A 23,707-nucleotide genomic window follows, 5' to 3' on the forward strand; every position below is an offset into this window, starting at 1 on the left:
CTTTATGCCTGGTCTGATGGCAGAGGCCGAACAGTTTAAATGAAAGACGCTTATATTTTCTTTTGACTGGCAAAAGAGTACCATTTCCGCTGGAAATTGTTTGAATGTATTTATCCAAACTATCGTCAAATAATCATTCTCCCTTAAAGGGGAAACTAGTTAGAAGGTTCTTACAAGGCGTCTCAGCTGACCAACCCTTTAACCAAAGGGTCCTTTGCATATGTACAAGTACAAACGCAAGGCGTGATGCCTGGTGAATAGAATCCTTCATAGTGTCTACAGCAAAGCATAATGCTTTAGGTAGCTCGGCCAGTTCCTGTGCTTGTTGTGCAGGGAGCTCATCTGAGAGCATCAGTGAACTGGTCCTTTAAGGACTGACAGATGCCTATAGCTGCAATTGCAGGCGGAGCAACAGTACCTGCTAAGAAAAAAAGGGATTTTAACAGACCTTCCAACTTCATATCTGTTGGATCTTTAAGCATAAGCGCATTGTCCACTGGGTAAAAAAAAAAAAAATATATATATATATATTTTTTTTTTCACATTGGAAATCGCAGCGTCAATTGGTGGAACTTTCCATCTTTAGTGAATCTTTCTTCCATAGGATAGAGCTTTGCGAGTCTCTTTGGAAGGGAAAAAATGCTTATCCGGATTATCCCATTCGGTATAAATAAGCTTTTTTAGTAATGCATGGATGGGAAACGCATGCAAAGGCTGTAAAGGCTTCAAAGAACCCAAGGAAGAGACCGGCCCTTCAGCTAACTCTGTTAGGGGTAGCATGCAAGTAGAGCAAACCATCTTTGCAAGCCTCTGTACTTCGGATTGTGAAGTAGTGATCCTTGGGAACTTCAAGTATTGTTTCCTCTGCAGAGAAATAATCGCATGTCTTTCCTTCCGATCATCTGGGGGCAATACCCCATCCTGTCCCCATAATTCTCTTGGACCCTCCACTGACTGTAAAGAGTCTAAGGTGGGGGAGGGGGATCTAGGACGCTTCCTATACACTGGATGGAGGATGCGATTAAAGCTGCTAATCTTCCTTCTAAGCCTTGCAAGGCAGAGGAAAATGCATCTTCAGTCACCTCTACAGGGGCTGAAGTGTGTAAAGCAGTTGCACCACCGCTAGCTTCCAATGACTCATCCTGGCTTGCCATGTATGATCTCTCCAAAGAGGAAGACAGTATGGAGGCATAACTGGGATTCCCAGCGCCTGGGGGGGGGGGGGGGGGGGTGACACCCTAGGTACCTTTACGGTAGGTCTGGAAGACATAGTGCAAAGCACAAGCAGAGGTACACACAAAACAACAGTTCTTTTGCTACTAAGTAACAATAGTTTTTCCTGTCTGGAAATGCCTGTTTACACCCCTACGTGCCCAGCGCTCTGGTGTCTCTTAGTGTGACAGACTGCCTCTCTTCAGTTAAAAAGTCTTTCTGAAATGAGAGTGTCTTTGATATAAAGCCTCAGGTGGAACCTGATTGGCATCCTCAGCGATTCCCCTCAGCTATGCGGCGAGCGCTGTGTGTGTGTGTGTGGACGTTACATCCATACACAGTGCCACATGACCTCGCGGACATGCCCCTCTGCGTTCTCAGGCCCTGCTAGGGACCCGAATGGCCAACACAAAGTAAGGTGAATGTACTATACACCTCTACAAGGGGGGAGGGGGAAGAGGGGTTCTGTCAGCAGATTTATCGTTTTTTTAAACTAGTTTTTTGTTACTAGGTGGAAGTGCTGGGTTGTAATTACACCATGCAGCTAAAGCAGCTGCGTCAACCAATCAGCCACCGCCCATATAGAAGTTTATACACATCTCTGTATTAGCAACTGCTGTATTTTTTACCAAATCCCACAAGATCTATTTAAGTAAGAACCCCCTCTGCCGCTGGGACCACACATGTTCTGAGACAGAGCTGCATTAAGACACATCATAGGTAGTGTAAATTACTCCTTATAGAGGAGACATTTATAAGGTATATAAGGTATATTGAAGGAAAAAGCAAAGCTTCTTCCCTTACCTTGTCCTCGCTGCAGGATACTGCCGATTTAACAGACAGATCCAACTTTCACCCATCATGGCGGGCTGCGTATAAACACGCTCAAAACTGGGGCCCTTTTAAATGGGGTTCCGCTCCTTTGGGCCTTGTATAGCACCCCTCAGGACAACTTTAGGAAATGTAGCAAGGCCAAAAAGAGTCCTGGTTCCTAGGGTCCAGCTCTCAAAGAGAAGCATTACAGGCAAAACCTTGTTCTTGCATCGAGGTCCAGGTACCATCCTATGGCCTCAGTGGCGAGGATGGATTCGATTGTGGATATTTCTTTAAATCCAGCATGGATCCCTTCTGGAGCTCCGCAGAGCACATCTTCACTCGTGACCAACACCTTAGAAACTGGCGAAAAAAGTGAGTGCTCCTGGAAGGAGGAGGGGTTATATAGGGGAGTCAACTTCCTGTATTGGTTATACCAGTGTCAACACCTGAAGGTAGGCCTATAACCCACCAAGTAATTACTTGAGACTCTGTGTCCTATGATGTACATTAAAGAAAAATGAATTTAAAAATTACTATAGTATCAGACTATAACATAACAAAATATATGTGAAGGGGGTCGGAATACTTTATGAATGCACTGTATTAGGCTTCAGTTCCAACGTAAGCATAATTCAAGCTGACCACCAGGCAGATATATAAAGGCACAGATGTGAAATATTCAATACGTGGAAGACCCCGAGATTGATTTGTTATCAGCCACTTAAAATTTCCTACAATGGCAGCATTCTAACCGCTGCATGCTAGGAGGTAAAGTCCAGGATAGTTTTTTTACTGCTCCTTCACTGTCCAGTTAGCAAGCTGGGGGAGAAGTAAGGACTCCACTGCATGCAGTCTGCAGACCACTGCTTCTAGGAGAAAGCAGTGTCACCTGTATGGCTGTGCGGCACAGACATATAAAATGAAAGAAATCAATGAGCAAAAAAAAAAAAAAGTTGACAGGTAAAACCACTTTTATCTATTTCTGTGCGTTCAGTGATTTTCCTAAAGGTCAGCTTTAATCTGTTACAGACACACCACATGATACCAAACATTTTTGGCAACAACAACTGGCCTTAGAGGGGACTATTTATGGAACATTTAAAAAACATTCTTTGAAAGTAAAGGAGCAACAGGAACATGTTTTGCGAATTTATGCAACTACTATGGCTTCCAGGAATTTGCAACTATTTCTGATTGTTTGTGCTTTCAACAGTAGCAAATATATTTTACACTGTAAACAGGACACTGTAGCACAAGCTGGAAAAATCACTGACCAATATCTTTTAAAGTTGTTGTAAAGTCAGGTGGTTTTTAATCTTAATTGCATTCTATACATTACGATAAAAAAACCTTCTGTGTGTAGCAGCCCCGCTCGGCCTTCTATTACTTACCTGAGCCTCATCTCTGTCCAGCGATGTCCACAAGTGTCTCGGCCATCCAAGAGTCTCCCTCCAGATTGTCTGAGACACACCAGTGGCGCCACTGGCTCCCGCTTGCTATCCAAGTCAGTTAGCCAATCAGGCGAGAGAGGGGACAGGGCCAAACTGCAGCTCTGTGTCTGAATGGATCTGTGCCCCGATAGCAAGCTGCTTGCTGTGGGGTCACTCAACAGGAGGGAGGGGCCAGGAGCACAGAAGAGGATCCAGGCTGCTCTGTGCAAATCCACTGCACAGAACAGGTAAGTATAACATGTCTGTTATTTTTATCATTAAAAAAAAAACAAGACTTTACAATCAATTCGTTCATCCTGAGTGATTGTTTTAATATCGAAGGTACAAACTTTGTAGTAGTAAAAGAATACTTATCAAACCTTCCCATAATTCTCCCATCAGTGGACAGCCTGGTTTAAACATATATGCAGTTAAATATGTATTAAAATCACAATGAGAATCTGGTAATGTATGTTTTAATTCAGTTTCCCAAACATTCAATTCTCACAAACTCTACCAGTTTTTCAGATAACCTCATATGCACAGGGTGAGAAATCTGTGTCCCACAATATAAAACAGCCCTTGTGGCTAGCCACCAAACAAGACCTGTTGCTAGAATTAGAGGAAAAATGTGGGTAAATATTAGTTTAAAGTGATTCTAAACACTTAATTTTTACTTAAAAAAGAAGAAAAGGAAACATGAAAAAAACAAAAAACATGTTATACTTTCCTGCACTGTGGAATGATTTTGCATAGAGCAGCACCAACTCTCCTCTTCTGGGGTCCCCTTCAGCGCTCCTGGCTCCTCCTGCCTTTCTGCTTGCTAGAGGGGTACTTGTGCATGCTCGCACACAAGCCCTGCTGCCCTAGCCCCTTGAAATAGAATTTGATTGAAAGCAGCAGGAGCCAATGGCTCCTGCTGCTATCAATCTGCCATGTGGGGAGGGAGAGAGAGGAGAGAGTCGCTGCCATTGGGCACAGTGCTGTATCGAAATCAGGCTCAGGTAAGTAAAAGGGGGGCTTGGAGAGATCCTGGACACAGGTAATGCAGGGAACATATTGAGGTTAAAAAAAAAAAAAAAAACGTAAGCTTTTAGGCCGGGTTCACATTGCTGCGGGGGGAGATCCGGATGTGATTCGCACCGCACTGCAGTGCAAATCACATCCGATCTCCGTAGCGATGTGAGTTCAGCCATATAGATAGTATGGCTGAATTCGCATCGCTCCCGCAGCAAACTCGCACGGGACCCTTTTTTTGGTCCGCAACAGAATCGGATCGCATGGGTGTTCACACCATGCGATCCGATTCCTGTGCGAGTCTGCAGATCGCACTGCGATATGCGGACGGATCTGGGGGTGTCATTAACATTTCATTGACACTCCCAGCCGTTCGCATAGGGCAGTGTGAACTGCCGGCGGGAGTCATGCGATGCGGGAAAACGCCGCGGATTCCGCATCGCTGTGGTGTGAACCCAGCCTTAGACCAATTCACATTGAGAATGGCCAATTTTAGGCTTTACACCCACAGTGACTGATAAAGCTACATTGAAATCCAAGAAAGTAAATAGGAATTTATCAACTACCTGCAGGATATCCCTGTGTCTCTGCAATGTGTGCATCAGTGCTGCATTTATGGAAGTCACACCAGCTGTACTGCTGTATTCTGCCATTTTGTCATTCACCCCGGTGAGCTGAAAGAATAAAGAGAAAACAAAGTTAACATTTAAAAACATAATGTGAAAAAAATTGCGCAGGTATATATTTAGCCAGAACTTTTATACCAACAGCTTGAAAAGGTATATCCCAATGACAAAAAAAAAAAAAACACACAACATACCCATGTGTCTATAATGGATCACTCATAAAGTTCACTATCAAGTTATAAAACAAATCATTCTAAAGCGAAACGTCTCCCACGTAACGTGTCCCCTTGGACACTTCAGTATCTAACAAAATACTTTCCATATACCTCAAAGACCACTACATTTAAAAGGAGTTCTAAAGTCAAATTACCGGTATAATATACATTAAGGCATTCCTTGCATTAATGTGAAACATGTCCCACTACTTGTTGCACACACCAACCCCCCCCCCAAAAAACACTTACCAGAGTCCTCTTGATCCAGCTCTGTGCTGGATCAATAGAGGCTGCATCTCTTCTCTCCACCCTGCCTGCTCTCAATGAGAGCAGTGGGAGCTACTGACTCCTGCTGCTGTCGGTCAAATCCTGTGAGGAGGGTGCAGGGAATTCGGGGAAAGCCTGGCTTAGAGACACTCCGTGTCTATGAGCACACAATGCCTGACTCAGCAGCATGCCCATAGCACACAGCTTGCTATGGGGGCACTTGGAGAAGAGGACCGCACCTGTGGGGGACTGCTCTGTGTAATATCATTGAACAGAGCAGGTCAATATAAACCAGTTTTTTTATTTTGTTAAAAGAACAACAAAAAAACAAATGCTTTAGGAACCATTTGCTGATCATCCTAAAACAGTCTTACTGCTACAGGGTGGCAGCTGTGCACAGGATCATGTATACATACATACATACATACATACATACATGATCCCGCACTTCCACCTGTGGGGGGGGCGCATGCCGCTTCTGCTATAATTCACTCAATGACCACTGGCACCCACCGGAACAGCAGAGCTCTGTTCTGACAGGGTAGAAGGGATGAATTCTGTGACTAAAATCTATCTCTTCCCCTAGTAAAAGTAGCACAGATACTAAAAACAAACACTAGCTAGGCACACATTTAATCCTTTGATCACCCTAAATGTTTAACCCCTTCCCAGCCAGTGTCATTAGTACAGTAACCGCGTGACAACTACTCGATTATGAAATTAATCGATTACTTTTTTCAGAATAGATTAGTCGGCCAGTAACATAATGGGGTTAAAAAAATAAAAAATAAATTAGCCCTTTATAGTACAAAAAAAGAGCAAGCAATCACTACTGTAAATATTACTTTCACTGTTCCACATTAAAAAAATTAACCCCTTTGTGTTATAAAGGGTTCATTTTTTTTAACCACATTATTTTTATTTAAACAATAAGAGAGAAAAAAATAATAATTTTAAAAAACAAGCGCGCTCCCACTATTTCTCTCACCTCGGCGCTAAATGGTTTAAAAGCTCAATGTAAAAAGAAAAAGAAAAAAATAATAATAGACAAATGGACAGGTTTACACCTGAGACAGCAGCTACTTAAAAAGTATACATAAACATAAACAAATTGATTATTAATAATTCACACTTTACAGAGGTAAATGATGAAAACAATAATAATCCAAGCAGCGCTTCTATCAGTTCTGTGTCATCAACACAATAACTTTTTCTATATTAAGACATAACATGTGAATAACCAGAATAATTTGATCAGTAAGATTAATCGATCAGACTCAAATAATTATTTTTATTAAAAAAAAAAAAAAAGTGATCTCTGAGTCTAATGATATTTAACAGCTTCAACCTCTACAGTATATCTCTTCTATCTGTTATTCTCAGAGTGGATTAGAGATTTTGCTCCCTAACCATATAGTTGGTTATTTATATTTACCACTGCATAGAGATATTTATGAATAAATTGCCTTTTTTTATTAAACTTTATATATTAACTAAATGTTTTATTTCTTTTAAGGTTATTAACCGATTAATCAAAACAATAATCGGCCAAATAAACGATTATGAAAATAATCGCTTGCTGCAGTCCTATTGATCACGTTCTTGTTGTCCCTGGTGCCTGCAAAGTGTCAGCTCGTGTCTGACTGTCCCATTTCATTTTAGACAGTTGATTGACATCAGAAATAAAAAGTTACATTCCTTTGCAGAAATCCAAGAGAAATCTGAATTACCAAACCTCTACAAATACTTCCTTGGGAATTTCCTTGATGGGTTTCTCCCATAAAAAAAATAATACCGGACATTTAAAACATGTTGAGTACAACTCTTAGAAAAATGGGAGCATATGCTCACGTAAGAAATGCCTCGAAAACCTGGCAAATAATCTGGTCCCAAGCAACTAAAAGCTTGATCTGCACCCTTTCAACGAAAACCTACATAAAATTATTTTCCATTGGTACCAAATCCCAAAATCCCTCTTCATTATTTACCCAACAGCCAAAGGAACAAAGTTCAGTATTTCAATTTTCTATCTTGCTCATTTACAGCTGAATCTTTATTTCCAAGTAATTAAAATGTTCATAGTAACAGACTAAACACTTAAAACATATCAGGTATATCTAAACGCAAAACTAGATGAAGAGGAATTAAACCCCCTGTCAACCTTTTACTGCTGCTACTAGTGCAATTCACACTAACTGTACTAGTGACCACTGTCGTCAGAACTAAAAATAATGAAAAATGTTGAATTCTGAGCTGCTACTTGAAAAAGAAAAGGATAAATCTTCCAATGGGGACACCTGTTCCAGTGAAAACTGTCCAAGATGGAATTTTCTCACTTCGAATGTTTCCTCTCACCTCTTTCTGTGCTAATAGGGCAAGAAATGAAGCGAAACCTTCACAGTGGAAGTGTTTTTTTTTTTTTGTTTTTGTTTTTTTACCATTTTCTACTCAACCGAAAATTTAAAAAAAAATTGGTGATTTTTCATCACAGAGATTGTATAATATTTATTTACACAATTACTTGAAGCACGTGGGTTTGGATAATTTGTAGTACTGCAGGATTTACATTTTAAAATAATTTTGGCTTTAGATATACTTTATATCCAGCCAGCAATATGGGTGTGATAATACTCTATATTAACCACTTCAGCTCCGGAAGGTTTACCTCCCTTCATGACCATGTCATTTCTTGCGTTGCAGCATGGGATGCTGTAGCCAAAAAAAAAAATACATGCTCTTTTTTTCCCCACAAATAGAGCTTTCTTTTGCTGGTATTTGATCACCTCTGCCGTTTTATTTTTTGTGCTATATACAAACAGAGCGACAATTTTGAAAAAAAACTGTATTTTTTACTTTAAAATCCCAATATGTGTATATTGACTGGTTTGCCCAAAAGATATAGTGGCTACAAACTATGGTATATTTTTATACATTTATTTAAAAATTTTTTTTTACTAGTAATGGTGCAATTAGCGACTTATAGCGAGACTGCAATATTGTGGCAGACAAATTGGACACCTAACTGACATTTGACACTTTTTGGGGACAAGTGACACTAAAAATAAAAATAAGCACCGTCACTGTATTAATGACACTGGCAGGAAAGGGGTTAACATCAGGGGCGATCAAAGGTTTAAATGTGTTCCCTGGGAGTGGTTACTGTGTGGGAGGTGCTTTGATGGGGGAATGTAAAGATCTGTGTTCCTGCTTAGCATTTGATTTGACTACAGTGATCAGAAAATTTGAAGGAGCAGAATGGAAAATTTCTTGAGTGAGCAAATTTCTAACAGTGTCTGTGGTTTTCGTTCTGTAAAATTCATTCATTCCAAAACGTTAAAAGCAAACAAAAATCTTTTAAACATTCAAATGTTCTGAAAATGTCCTGAGAAGTTTTGTATGAATTGTCCTAAGACTTTTTGTAAGAATATTTGTTGGAAATTCTATCCATCTACGGCCACCTTTAGCCACTATTTAAATCATTTTGAAGGCTTGAAAGACCGGTTGAGAGCTGACGTAACACTAGCAACCGACAGTTATCACCAGAAGCATGCCTTGAATGTAGCAGGTACTTCTAGGTAGATTGTAAATGAAAACACCACAGAAAACGTCTGATAAATGATTTAAAAACATTTAGGGCACTTTTACACTGGGGGGGGCGTCGGCGGTAAAGAGATGCTATTTTTAACCGCTAGCGGGACACATTTAACCCCCGCTAATGGACAATGAAGGGGTTAATAGCACCTGTGTATCGCCGTGGCCCGAAGCGCTTCGGTGGCGCTGCCCATTGATTTCAATGGGCATTGGCATTTTAGGACCAGTGAAAACACTGCTTCTAAAGCGCCCCAAAGATGCTGCTTGCAGGACTTTTTGTTACATCCCGCAAGTGCACCGCTCCAGTGTGAAAGCACTCAGGCTTTCACATGGGAGTGACAGCACAGGCTCACTTTTTTGGCGCTAAAACACCTGTAAAGCACCTCAGTATGAAAGTAGCCTTATTTTTAAAAACTGTTAAATTGGTGAGGTTTATTTCTATTTTAAATCACACAACAGACACCAGAAAAAAAGCATAAATACCTTTGCCAGGAGCTGCTCAATTTCAACTGCCATCGTTTCAAACATGTGATCTTGACTTGATCCATTTAGGAGTGGTGTTGTGTCCGAACTGGAGGGGAAAAGCACAATTGCTGTAATGTAAATCTGTATGAAAGATCAATAATAAAATCAGTTTATCCAGTGCTTTACAATGTAGAAGGGGGGCAGCACAATTACTGTACAGTTCAATACAGAAGGGACAGGAGGGCCCTGCTCACAGAGCTTACATTCTAAAGGGAGGGGGGTGGTGGTGGTATAAAAGGTAATAGATGCAGGGAACAATTTGATGGGGGGGGGGGGGTGGCTCGGGGACAGTTGTTAGGTGGATGTGGGATAGGCTTCCCTGAATAAGTGAGTTTTCAGGGATCTCCTAAAGGTGAATCTATACCAAAACTTATGTTCTTCTGGAAAGTGCTACCATAGCTGTACTGGCTTTTCAGTGATCAGGTGCCAGTTCACACCAGAATTGCACAGGAACATGCACCGTACACCTGTGCAATTCAATGTGATGCAATTTTCAGCCAACTCATTTGAATGAGCTGCAATCGCACCAAAAGTAGTCCATGCACTACTTTTAAAAACGTACTGTAACCGGATCGCTGCAGGCAAACGCACTGGGTTTGTGACCTGCTTTTGACGTGTTGTTAGGATTACACTGACACTCGCAGCAGATTGCATACCTGGTGTGTTTTTAACATGGTGTGGGAAACCCTTATGGAAAGTGAGTTTTCTGCACATCTCTGGTGGAAACATTAAAGCCACCAGCTCAATACTATTCCCAGAGAGTCAAAGACTGTTGAATGCTGAAGTTTATTCTGATTATTTTTGCCTTCCTCCCTCCATCAACATGCTAACAAAACCTTTAAAAGAGGTTGTAAACCTTGGGGGGGGGGGGGGAAAAAAAACCTGCAAGACAAAGGCATAATGAGCTAGTATGCATCACATACTAGCTCATTATGAAATAGTTACCTCAGAACGATACCCTGAATAGGCGACGGCACTCCAAGTACACGGCCAACATCTTCCACCAGAATTACTTCCGGGTTCGCGGCTCTGGCGCGCTGATTGGCCAGAGCCACGACGATGTCACTCTTGCGCATGCACGCGGGAGCCACTGGTCACAGCATGGCTACTGAAGAAAAAGCACCAGCGGCCTATTTCTTCAGTGCGCATGCGCCAATGACGTCCTCAGCAGCGCATATATGGAATATCTCCTAAATTGTGCAAGTTTAGGAGATATTCAGGGTACCTCTACAGGTAAGCCTTGTTACAGGCTTACCTGTAGGTAAAAGTGGTGTAACAGGGTTTACAACCACTTCAAATAAAACCTCTTTTCATGATACATCTGCAGACTGCTGTTTTTTTCTGCGCTTCTCTATGCAGGTAGATCATGTCTGATAGGAGGGGAGATCTGGGAGCTGTGCATTGCTTTCTGCAACCATCACAGCACCGTTTCCGTACTCCTCTAAAGAGCCCTCAGCCCTGATGCAAACAGTGGGCTGGTTCTTTGGAGGAGTTATGCAAACATCAAAATGCAGTGACGGGTGGATGTTAGTCTGGAGGAGTAAGGGTGGCCAAAGATGATGAGATTTTCTTTTGGGATTTCTACAGGTTGCAGGAAAGAAAATTACTCGATTCCCCCCCATCAACACAGTCAGTGTTGATGGGGGAATCGCTCTCATGGAGCCTTCCCTGCAGGGAGAACACAGTGATCAATGGATCGACTTGGGTACAAATCAGCCTGCCTAAAGATGGATTGAATCTCGGGCAGTCCCTGCTGAACCGGCTGAGAATTCTAACCATCTACAGCTTTAGAGGTCCTTGGCAGACTTAATTTGCATGTAGACTGTCCTAGGTAAAGCCCACATGTGTTGCTGAGCCTCAGTCACAGGTCACAAAGGTAGGCATATTGTGGAGGGGGAAGAAACCAAATACCTCCACTGCTGTCTTTTCTCCGATGAAACAATGTGATTGCCCGATCAGTCTCTTTCAGATTGGTCAGCTGAAGTGTAGCTGTAGTTTGCTGCCAATTTAGGTGCCAAACATCTCGTGCCTATTCATACATTTGAGTTCTTATAGCAGCACCTCCCCATCAAGTAGTCCGTCTCAGCAGGGATGATAAGAGAACAGGTCTATGACTTCTAAATTCTCCTCTTCCATAGCAAATAATTTCCTTGGGGCTATAAATCACTAAACTGATCTCACTGCAAGAAAATTTTGCTTCTTCTGGAGAACCTCTTAACTTACCATTTTAGTTAAAAATATAGCATAAAGCGTTTGACCATGAAAATGTTCTACTCTGGCATAACACATTCCGTTTCTCAATTGGTTACTCTTGGTTCAATTTTAATTTTAAGCTTTTAACTTACGTTTTATATGTTTTGATTTATTTAGGCCCCTTTCACACTGACGTCCCGTTCAGGCCCGCCTGTCAGTTTTTCAGGCGGACCTGGACGGGTGCTCCATAGAGGTCTATGGAGCGTCGGATGTCAGCGGTGACATGTCCGCTGACATCCGACCCGCTCCGATCCGAAAAAGTGTAACGGAGGAAAAAGCTATTTTTCCATCCGTCTGCGGATCGGATCGGGTAACGACGGGCACTGCGGTCCGTCGTCATCCAATCTCCCATAGGGGAGAGCGGCGCTGTGACAGATCCGTCCCTGCGCAGTGTGCAGAGACGGAGCTGTCATCTCCCTGCTCAGCGGGGATCGACGGAGTGATCCCCGCTGAGCAAACGGATATCCACGGGGCGGATCAGCACTGATCCGCCCCGTGTGAAAGGACCCTTACTGTCTTTAGATTGCAAATAAATATTTAATACAGGGTGCACCTTGGATATTGGTGGGTTTTCTAACAAGCTGTCTGCTCGGCCCCTCTTAACAACAGAGCAGGTACGGGGGGGCAAGGAGGAGGGAAAAAAAAAAATCACTCCTTTGACCATTTAAATGTGTAGATTTAAGATGGACCTACTAAGCTTCTTAAACAACAGCTAAGCATCTAGAAATGAACATGTTAACATGTGAAAAGGTAACTAGAGTTCAATCTTATGTTCTGAAAAAATTCAATTCAGACAAAAAAAAAAAAAAAACATTTTTAGTCCTGGACATATTAAGAAAAAAAGATATATGCAAAAATTTAACATACCGTATATACTCGAGTATAAGCCGAGATTTTCAGCCTCTTTTTTGAGGCTGAAAGTGCCCCCCTCGGCTTATACTCGAGCCATCGCTGTCTGTCTGCCCGATCAGCGTGTCGAGCATACAGACAGCGGCCATTCTAGGATTCAAAGGCCGCGCCTCCGTCGGTTATAGGCGGAACACTGAATTTCCCAGCAGTCTGTGTTCCGCCTATCACGGACATCCTCTCATCCTCGTCCGTAGTATGAGGATGAGCGGACGTCCATGATAGGCGGACCACTGACTGCTGGGAAATTGAGTGTTCCGCCTATCACGGACATCCGATAGGCGGAACACTCAATTTCCCAGCAGTCAGTGGGAAATTGAGTGTTCCGCCTATCACCGACGGAGGCGCGGCTTTTGAATCCTAGAATGGCCGCCGACGAAGAGCTGAAGGACGGAGGCTCGGCTCGGGACGGGCCGGGACGGGACGCAGGCTGGACGGGACGCAGGCTGGACGGGACGCAGGCTGGACGGGACGCAGGCTGGACGGGACGCAGGCTGGACGGGACGCAGGCTGGATGGGACGCAGGCTGGACGGACACAGGCTGGACGGACACAGGCTGGACGGACACAGGCAGGCTGGACACAGGTAGGCTGCACGGACACGCACACGCACACGCACACACACAGGGATGGATGGACACACACACACGGATGCATGGACACACACAGGGATGGATGGACCCACAGGGATGGACGGACACACAGGGATGGACAGGCATGTCTCACCCTCGGCTTATACACGAGTCAATAATTTTTCCCAGTTTTTTGGGGGTAAATTGGGGGCCTCGGCTTATATTCGGGTCGGCCTATACTCGAGTATATACGGTATTCCATTTACCGGGAAAAGGACTTGGAAATGAACGCAATAGAGTGTAGGATGTGATGTAAAATTTGAACACTTCTAACAAGCCAAAATAATCACTTACAGTACTACAACATATGTGCAAATTAAAGCGGTATTAAACCAAAAATGTAATATATTGCACCTTAAAAAAAAAAATCAGGTGTGATGGCTGCATCAGTTTTCTTTTTTTATGCTTTTTTTCCTTTGTTTTCACCTGGTGATCTGGTCAGTAACACACCTCCTGTATTAGAGTGCTCCCACTCTGGATGAAAGCGCATAGGGGGCAGACTTGGACAGCAGCGTCAGTCTGAGTGGAGGGGAGTGTTAACTGCACTAGCAGATTTAAATACACAAACAAACTGAAGCTAAACCCTAGATCACACTTTATAAGCAGTTACAGCAAACTGTTTTTTTCCTTTTGAGATAAAGGTTGCACATAAATAAAAGCCAATCATTATAAGCACCCCTTTGAGTGTTAAATGTTTTTTCCCCCATCTCTGTAACTGATACATTCTGCTGCAGAGCTTGTTCTTTTGAAAAACAAACTTACTGGTACTCTGGTAGGATCACCAGATTAAAATAAAAGAAAGCCTTTAAAAGAAAATTAACACAGCCATCACATGTAAGAAATGGTAAGCTGCAATATGTTAAATGTTTGCTTATGGGGTAAAAAAAAAACACTTGAAGGAATACCTTCATAAATAACCATTATATCAGGAAAGTATTTACTCTTCTTCCTACAAGTTATTCTGGCACCACAGCCTGCTATGATCTTTGCCCAGGCTAACAGCCATTATTAGATCCTTTCCTTAGGTTCATAATATAGGAAATAATTGCACTCACTCAAAGCAGAGATATCCAACAGGACGGAAAACATCCCTGTTTAAGAAGACTTGTATTGCTGCAGATCAATGAGTGTGTTTTTTTTTTTTTTTTTTTTTTTTTGCAACTGCATTGTTCAATGAGACAAAACATGGAGAAAAGCACATGTATTGCAGCAACATACTGCTTTTTTTTGTTTTGTTTTGATAAAGTATATACTTAAAGTGGAGGGCCACCATGAAAAAAAAAATACATTAAAAATTAGAAGAAAAAAAATAATCAGAAATGCCTGTTGCTAGGCACATCGTCCTAATCTGCCTCTTCCTCCTCCGCGGAGATCTTCTATCTTCTCTCCTCCGTGCGGCATCTTCTGGGTAATGAGTCGCGCTGTGTTCTGGGAACTGTGTGTCCCAGAACACAGTGCGCCCCATTCACAAAGCGATGTGCGACTCGCGCATGCGCAGTAGGAAACGGGCAGTGAAGCCGCAAGGCTCCACTGCCTGTTTCCCTTAGCCAAAATGGTGGCGCCGGGACCCGAGAGCCAAGGGACGGGTTAGCCTCAGCGGCCAACATCGCGGTCGCCCTGGACAGGTAAGTGTGCTTATTTAAAGTCAGCAGCTACAGTGTTTGCAGCTGCTGACTTTTAAATTATTTTTTTTTTTTAAACCGGCCCTCCTCTTTAAAGAGTTTTTTTTTTTCTGTAGCATTACTGTGGGGATGCTTTTACATTAGGCTGAAGACCACACTTTGTAAAGCGAATATACTATTTTTAACAAAACCAGCATGTGCTAGATATATTTTTGGTGTCATGCAAGTGGGAAACATGGCTGAAGCAGTAGATCATATAGATTAATTGCTTTCAAGTTTCTGCATCATGCAACATGACCCTAGCTCTAATAGTCCATTTTGCGATTAAAAATGCATCAGTACAAATGTATGTAATATCCTAACTAAAGCCTGCCATTATCAAAAAAAATAAAAATCAGTTAAAAACACTCTTTTCTTAAGATATTCTTCCTATAAATAAAGGGCAGATTAAGAAAAGATTCATCAGAAGGAGATTTTATATATATCTGTGCATAATTATTATTGTAAATTAGACAAAAGATTAGTGATTGTAATATCAGAGATGACGTTCACCAACAAACACCAATTTATGAGAGGCACAGAAAGTGAAAGATTACAGATTTTTGTGTAATAGCCGATAATGTAAATTCCCGGTACTGTGGTTAATGTGTAAAATATTAGCTGTACCAGATCAAATTTCCATGTACAGTATTTTCTTATATTATCTCCATACAAAGATGTTATATTTATTCAGAATAAAGATATATTAACAACTTTTCCATTTTCAAAATTTATTTGCTGAAATGATTTCTATAATTAAAAAAGTTTATTGTTGTTCTGTGTTTTTCTAATTTATTCTTTGAAATTATCCCACAAACATTACAAATTTATGGTACTCGGATAGCATGAGAATTACAAAATGTTTATGGGGCATATTTATGCTGATTTCTGTGTTGAATAATTAATAAATGACTGAACTGTCAAATAGCATCACGATTTCTTTTTATGCATTTTTTTTTAACTCTTAAACAGAAACTGAACACTGAAAGCTGTGCCGAAAAAAAAAAAGGCAGGTAGAGGGCAAAGGAATAGTCATAAGCATTGCCCGAGGTCTTCCTACAACTGATCTTTCCTCCATTACTGACTTACCATTGCTTGTTGTGCATGGTCTCCGTGCTGAGGCTGCCATCTTGGTAGAGAATTCCTCTTGCTAGAGCCTCCAGCAAGAACAGTAGTGAAGTCACTAAAATTTCACTTCAAACCTCATGGAGACTGATAGTTAGAGATAGCAGTACTTACGTCTCACAATGCAGATATACAGTCATTAGGTTGTTGGTACAGGACTTCCTAGGCGCACGCACATACCAGAAAGTGGTATATGAGGATGCACCAGAATAACATTGTTAAAGTGACAGTGCCAAATTGCTTTTTTGTGCAATTTTGTGGTGCTTTTTTGAAGCAGCACCAGTCATTTTGAATGGGCCTCCCTCCGCTCCAAAATGTGCCAAAGAAGCGGGTGTACCATGTACCATTTGGCATTGCACTTTTTTCATGATTTTAGTGCCTTTCGTCATACAACAATCGTGGCAAAATCACACTTCATTTGGGGTTCCATTAATAATGGCACCTCATACGTGCCCTGCTTATTGGTGTAATTCTGGAAACGCAAGCAGAATTGTGCAATTCAGCCTATGATGTCATTGACAATGTCCTCTGGTAATATAGCTGCTGGCAAGAGAAACAGGTCACAGAGGAGGAAAAGCTGTCAGCCACTAGATATGCTGGATACAGAAGATTCAGCTGCTGTAGTTCTTGGCGAAAGCAAAACTAGGATTTCCTACCTGCAGGGTAGGTCAATAACTTAACTTCTACTGCAAAGCACTTTTTTTTCCTAGAAATTGTTGCTTTAAAAATAACAGATCAGCATTAAAATATAATGAAATGTCAGAAATTGCATGTTCAATCATTATAAGAAAATTTAAAATGGCAGCTACAGGTGGACCAACCTTGGAATTGATGATGAGGTGCAAACATTTGACCATGAGGCTGCATTTACAGCTCATAAAATGCCTGAAAAATCACCCGAACGCCCAACAAACAAAATCCCATTCATTTCAATGGCACCTGTTCACATCTGAGCGTTTTCTCACCTGAAGCAAAAGAACGCCTGAAAACCGCCCCAAGCTCAAAAAAAAAAAAAAGAACATGAGCTTCTTTGGGGCAGATTACAGGCATTTTTCTGCAGCAAAATCGGAGTTAAAACACTGTAATAACAGAGTAAACAAATGCGACTTTAAAACGCTCAGGTGTGAATGCAGCCTAAAAGTCAGAGAAGAAAGATGCTCTTTATATCATCTATATACTTAATAAATGATGAGCTTGCTGTCTGAGGCGGATAGGGACTTTTTGGAGGCTGACATAACGACTGAGGAAATTGAAAATGCTATTAGGTCCTTCCCTCCTCGTAAATCCCCAGGACCTGACGGCTTCTGCAGCGAGTGGTATAGGCAGCATATGGAAGAATTGGTTCCTAGACTCAAAAACCTATATGATTACTGCTTGGAACACAGGTGTCTCCCGGCTTCTTTGCTGGAGGCACAGGTGATCCTGCTCCCGAAGCCGGGCAAGGACCCCCTATCATGTTATCGTAAAGACCGATCGCACTGCTGAACCAGGACTTAAAAATTCTAACGAAGGTACTGGCTACCAGACTCTCTCAGGTTATCACGACTCGATCGATATAGATCAGACGGGGTTTATTCCGCAGAAATCTACTGATACAAATTTACACAGATTGTTCACCCACCTGCAGATTGACCACACTGACAAAGGATCTAGAGTGGTAGTTTCCCTGGATATGGCCAAGGCCTTTGATTCAGTAGACTGGCAGTACATGTTAACAGTTCTGCGGAGAATGGGCTTTGGGGAGACCTATGTGACCTGGATTTCTTTGCTTTACAGTTCTCCACAGGCCGGTATCAAGATAGCCAATTCAGTCTCGCCCCAATTTGGCGTCAACAGGGGCACGCGTCAGGGGTGTCCTCTATCCCCGTTCTTATTTGCATTAGCCATAGAACCACTGGCTATAGCCCTGAGGCTATCACCTGGGGTAGGAGCACTGGAGGTGGGGGGTATTAGGGAGTGTATAGCGCTCTATGCAGATGACATGCTCCTCTTCTTGAAGGACGCAGGGCCATCTTTGGAGGCGGTGTTTGGGGTGCTCAACAAATTTGCTGAGTTCTTCAGGCTCCGGGTTAATTGGGAGAAATCCAACGTGATGGCTATTGACGGGGAGGCGCGAGAGTTGGCGACCACTAGGGTCCCCATCACCTGGGTGCAAGAAATTAAATACTTGGGATTGAGAGTTTCACCAAGAGTGGGCGACTTTATGTCTCTGAATATCCTCCCCCTGTTGGCCAGGGTTAAGGTGCAGCTGGAAGCTTGACAGCTTCTGCCGCTGTCCCTCATTGGTAGGGTTAACCTGCTCAAAATGAAGGTTCTGCCTGTATTACTTTACCTTTTACGTAATTCTCCTATTTGGATTCCCTGCTCATTTTTTCGGAGGGTTAATAGTCTTTTTGGATCCTTTTTATGGGCTGCTACGCACCCCCGAATAAGTCTCAGGGTTTTGCAGGAGCCATGGGGTCAAGGTGGCTTGGCATTGCCGGATCTTTTTAAATATTATCTAGCTGGGCAAATGGTGGTCGCCGGACGGTGGCTGACACGCGAGGACGGGGATTCGGCAAATGTACTGGAGGCGGCCCTTTTGGGCTCATATGAGAGCCTGTCCCATTTGGTGTATAGAGGTCCAGGGGCTTCACCAGCTCTGACGGCCTCTATGCGGGCAACGATCCGGGCTTGGGGAAAAGCGCAGATCTTGATGAAACAGCCAGAAGGGAGTTGGTCTCCTGACACTCCTCTATGGTTCAATCCTAAATTGTCACATTTTGGAGGCATACCGGATCCGGTGATATGGGCCAGGGTAGGCATTAAACAGTTAAAGCATGTGGTGGGAGGGGGGAAGCTTTTGACGTTTGATCAGCTTAAGGTACAACATGATCTTCCTAATTGGTATTTTTTTCGGTACCTACAGTTGCGGCACGCTTTTTTCTCTCAGTTCGGTCCTGGGGCTCTGCAGTTGGGAGCGTCACCTCTAGAAATTGTGCTGCGGACAGAGGACCTGAAAAAGCCTCTCTCTTGTGAAACAAAAAGAAAAAGCCTCTCTCCGTTGTGTACAGAATGTTGTTCTCGGACAGGCCGAAACCTGTCCAACAATGTAGAGAAGTTTGGAGTGCCTTGGTACCTGACTTTGGAGGGGAGGATTGGGATGACATGTGGGGATACCTGTTCCAGACCCTAGTATCGGCTAGAGACAGACTTATCCAGTTTAAAATCCTGCATAGAGTATACTACACCCCAGCCAGACTGGCTAGAATTTACGGTACGGGGACGGGGGGATGCTGGCGTTGCACAGCTGACCGAGCTGATTTTGACCATGTGTTTTGGCAGTGCCCACGGATTGAGGAGTTCTGGAGGGGAGTAGCACAGGCTATACAATCTGTCCTTTCGGGGCCGATTCCAGTCACAGTTGCGGTATGTTTGCTCGGACTGGTGGAGGAGTTGGCACCTCGAAAGGCGCAGAGGACCCTGATCTCTCTGGCGCTGTTTTATGCACGCAAATCTATCCTGCTATGTTGGAAGAAACCCGAACCTCCTACGGTTTCTTATTGGAAAGGTTTAATTAATAAAGCTTTACCGTTCTACAAAGCCACCTATCTCAGCAGAGGGTGTCCTAACAAATATGAGAGGGTGTGGAGGTGTTGGCTTGATGCCGCAGACACTGTGAATTGATCGCTAGGCGGGTGGTGTACTCCTTGAGTGTCGGGTGAGGGGCGGGGTAGGGAGGTGCTACCCCTAGGGTTGGCTTACATCCCCATCTCTGGTAGGTAAATACTCAGTAACGGTACAATCAATGTGTTTCTTATCTGTGTGATACTGTCGATGATCATAGACTGAGCTCAAGAAGAAGAATGGAGGGCTGCACAGGAGGGAGTTTTGTTGGGTGGGGGGAGGGAGTGGGTGGGGGGGAGGGAGTGGGTGGGAAGGAGGTTATGTTTGTATGTTATTAATGTGTTGAAAAACTTTCAATAAAAATAAATAAAAAAAAATAAAAATAAATGATGAGCTTTATATTGAAGGACACCAAATATTAAAAAGGTATGCTAAATACTTTGAGCTGAAAAAATACAGGCAGTATATAGTAGTCGGAGACCAAAAAAAAAACGAAGAAATAAAAAGAAAATAAAAAATGGCTAGTACCTATACCTGTCGCGTCTTCCCTCTCTGGAGTTGCTGTGGCTGTAGCTTGTGCAAAGTTTGCTAAAAGAAACTAACTTGAGGTCGAGCTCATTCTCCAGTTGTCTAGCCTGCTTCCTCAGATCTGTTGAGAAAAATAACAAAAATTATATATCCACGGATTAAAAAGTTTGACTGTAACAAAGTAAAATTAAAGCAATATTAAACCCAAAAGCACACATTATATTGCAGCTTAACAAATCCTTAGATGCGATAGCTGCATTATTTAAAATGTTTAGGCTTTTTTCTTTTCAGTCTGTTATGCTTCCTTTAACAGAGCAAGCTGTCCAGCAAAAGTGGCAATTAGAGGATTGAGACTAGTGTTGCACCGAAATGAAAAATTCAAGATGCACTTGGTCGAAAACAAAAATGACAGTTTAAAAAAAAAAAAAATATATATATATATATATATATATATATATATATATATATATATATATATATATATATATATATATATATATATATATATATATATATATTTTTTTTTTTATAAATAATTATATTCGACTTTTAAATATCATGAATTTAAATGAATATGAATTTATTATGTCGTGCATTCCTTACATATGTTTCAGGATGGCCTGTTATACGTCTTGTGCTTTGGGGAACTGCATTTCTAGTTGTGAAGTTCCATACATATTGCCTTATACCCCTTTGTGGGTTTTTCTGTATCTGAGTGGGTGGAGTATATCACGGGGGGTTTGAGTAGTTTTTCTTATATGTGGTTCTGCTGTTTTATATTTTTGAGCCCTGCGTGGCTGACAGTGTTATTTTGTATTTTTTCTACGCAAAATCAATAAACAGAAGTTTCCAAAAAGGAATAAGCCTTTGTCAGCCATTATTGGCACCCTTTGAAGCAGTGTTAAAAATCCTATATTAGTCAAATTGCACCAAAATCGAACCTCGCCATTGAAATGCATTTTTTAGCCTCGTAAACACGATTGGATTTTCCAATGGGAAATGTGTGATGACAGGCTGTTGGTGGAAAATTCCACCGTTTGTACACTCCATCAGACAATGGATTTTCCCGTGAACAAATGTTGGATAGCAGGCTTTAAAATTTTCCGCAGACAAATGTCTATTGTCAGATTTTCTGAGCGTGTGTACACAAGTCCGTCAGACAAAAGTCAAAAGTACAAACGCGCATGCTTGGAAGGATGAGCAAGAAGCGGTCGCTCTTGTAAACTAGCGCTCGTAATAGAGAATTCCCATCCGTGATGTGGCCAATTATGAAATCTCGAAATGCAGTGCACATTCTCTTCTTTAATGAGATAATAATGAAGCTGCTTTGGTGGTGATACTGATGGAGTTACTGCAAACTAATTTTCAAAGGCTTTTTTTTCTAGTGATATCAAGAATAATATAATACATTTTATTTATTTATTTTTTGGGCAAGTTACCACAACACTATTATCCCGCAGTTTTTAAGATCAAAGCTACAACTACGCTGGTGTCCCTTGTTAACTGCCTACTCCCAAACTGTCATTTGAAGTAAAACACAAGTATTATTCTCCACAATTTTATTTACTGTGCGTTAAAAAAAGAAAACAAATATACATGCTATCTACCAATAGAACTTAACCAAAAAGTGCATTCTAAGCATCCAAAAATATAGAAAAATATAACAAATCAAATCATTATTATTCAACCAAGAAATAAAATAAAAGCCTCAAGCATGTGTCCTGTCAAGAGTTGGTGAAAGCAGGGGTCCATCATCCGGAGATAATTCCTAAAAACATCTGGATTATTCTCCTGGAGCGGCCACAGCAAAGGCATATGACATAATTGGTCACGATTAATAAAGCAACTAATTTTTGGTCCAAGAATTCCTCCTCCTCCTGTTCCTGGACTGGACTTGGGTCAGAGCAATAACTTCAAGGACAATAATAAATAACACGTTATCTCCACCGATTCCGTCAACAAGACATGTTGCGAACGGCCGTTCATAAACGAACTGAAAAAGCTAAATGAAAAGTGTGAAATGAAAAGCGTGAATCAACACTCACCAAACTTCTACTAACATGAAATTAGCAGAAGAAGCCCAAAGGGTGGCGCTAAAGAGCTGAAAAACACGTAGTACGTCACTACATTTGTGTTTGTTGGCCAATTCCTTGCCATTTGTATGCAAGACGAAATCCAGCACACGCCTTTGGACAAAAGTCAGAGGTTTTGTCTGCGGAAGATCCGATCATGTGTACAAAGCTTTTGAGTCACATGACCTACAAAAAACATGCCATAAGCAAGGTAAAATCGTTGTAAAAATTGTGTCAAAATCACGGTAAACTTACGTCAAAATCAATGTAAAATCGTGTCAAAATTCGGGGGCGTTCTTTCTTTTGGCACAACCTTGAAAACTGCCAGTGCCACCTGCCAGTTCCAACCAGTGCTGCTGTCAGAACTAAATTACAAACATATTTTTTTTAAAACAATCGTTTTTATTACAAATTGCCCATTTAAAAAAAAACACATAATGGTTAAGCAGACCACATAATTTATACCTATAGGCAAGCCTATAATAATTTATCTATAGGTACTATAAATATCTCCTAAACGTACACTGTTTAGGAGATATTTACATTACATGCAGCCGATTAAGTCATCAGAGCATGTGCTCTAAAGGAACGTCCACCCGTGACGTTCCTTCAGATACGTGTGCCTTGAATGACGACTCCCTCACGCATGCGTGGAAGTGATGTGACACTGCAGACCCGGAAGGAAGACCGGAAGAAGATGGACGCTGCCTGCAGCGATTACATTGCATCGCTGGAGGGCTCCGTTTTCAGGTAGGCTTTACATAACGTGCACATTATGCCTTTACTTTGCAGGTCCTTAAAAAAAATGCTTTATTTAATTCCTATAGTATACCTGTAAAACATCGCAATAGATTGCTATATACACATATATTGCGGGGGAGTGCGATATCCCAACGCGTTTCACACTTAAGGATTCTTCAGGGGGGTCATAGGGTATGGCTGAATATGGTTGAGAAATAAATTTCCATAAATAGCCCCAAAGGGGTATGGTCTTGAAGAGGTATACTCAGATATAGTAATCACTCAAAGCATGGCTGTATGCAGGGAAGGCAAAGGATGTAGAGTATGTAGGAACAATGTCCAAAGAACTGACTGGGAGGTCATAGACAATACCCAAGGGGGAGTCACAACAACCTATCAATCCCAGATAGTGTGATAACCTGCATGAATAGAAACACCCAGGAGACAGATCTCAGGCAGCGTCGTTCGCTTTACATATCCTTCAA

The 23,707-nt window shown here is 42.0% G+C and overlaps 1 protein-coding gene across 2 annotated transcripts in view; it reads right to left on the reverse strand.

The window, feature by feature from the left end:
• Positions 1 to 23,707, reverse strand: part of GOSR1 (golgi SNAP receptor complex member 1) — a 182,803-nt gene that overhangs the window by 129,373 nt on the left and 29,723 nt on the right. The window contains exons 2-4 of one of the 2 annotated variants that reach the window (XM_077480330.1): positions 20,416 to 20,530; positions 9,658 to 9,745; positions 5,042 to 5,149 (exon numbers count right to left, since the gene is read on the reverse strand). In XM_077480330.1, coding sequence (XP_077336456.1) covers positions 5,042 to 5,149; positions 9,658 to 9,745; positions 20,416 to 20,530 — 311 coding nt within the window. Of the gene's footprint in view, positions 1 to 5,041; positions 5,150 to 9,657; positions 9,746 to 20,409; positions 20,531 to 23,707 lie in introns of both variants that reach the window. The other variant, XM_077480329.1, reaches the window with a different exon arrangement.

This window comes from Lithobates pipiens, unplaced genomic scaffold (assembly GCF_037356315.1).
Source record: "Lithobates pipiens isolate NorthernLeopardFrog02 unplaced genomic scaffold, aLitPip1_a1.2 Scaffold_16, whole genome shotgun sequence".
In the NCBI taxonomy this organism is placed as follows: domain Eukaryota; kingdom Metazoa; phylum Chordata; class Amphibia; order Anura; family Ranidae; genus Lithobates; species Lithobates pipiens.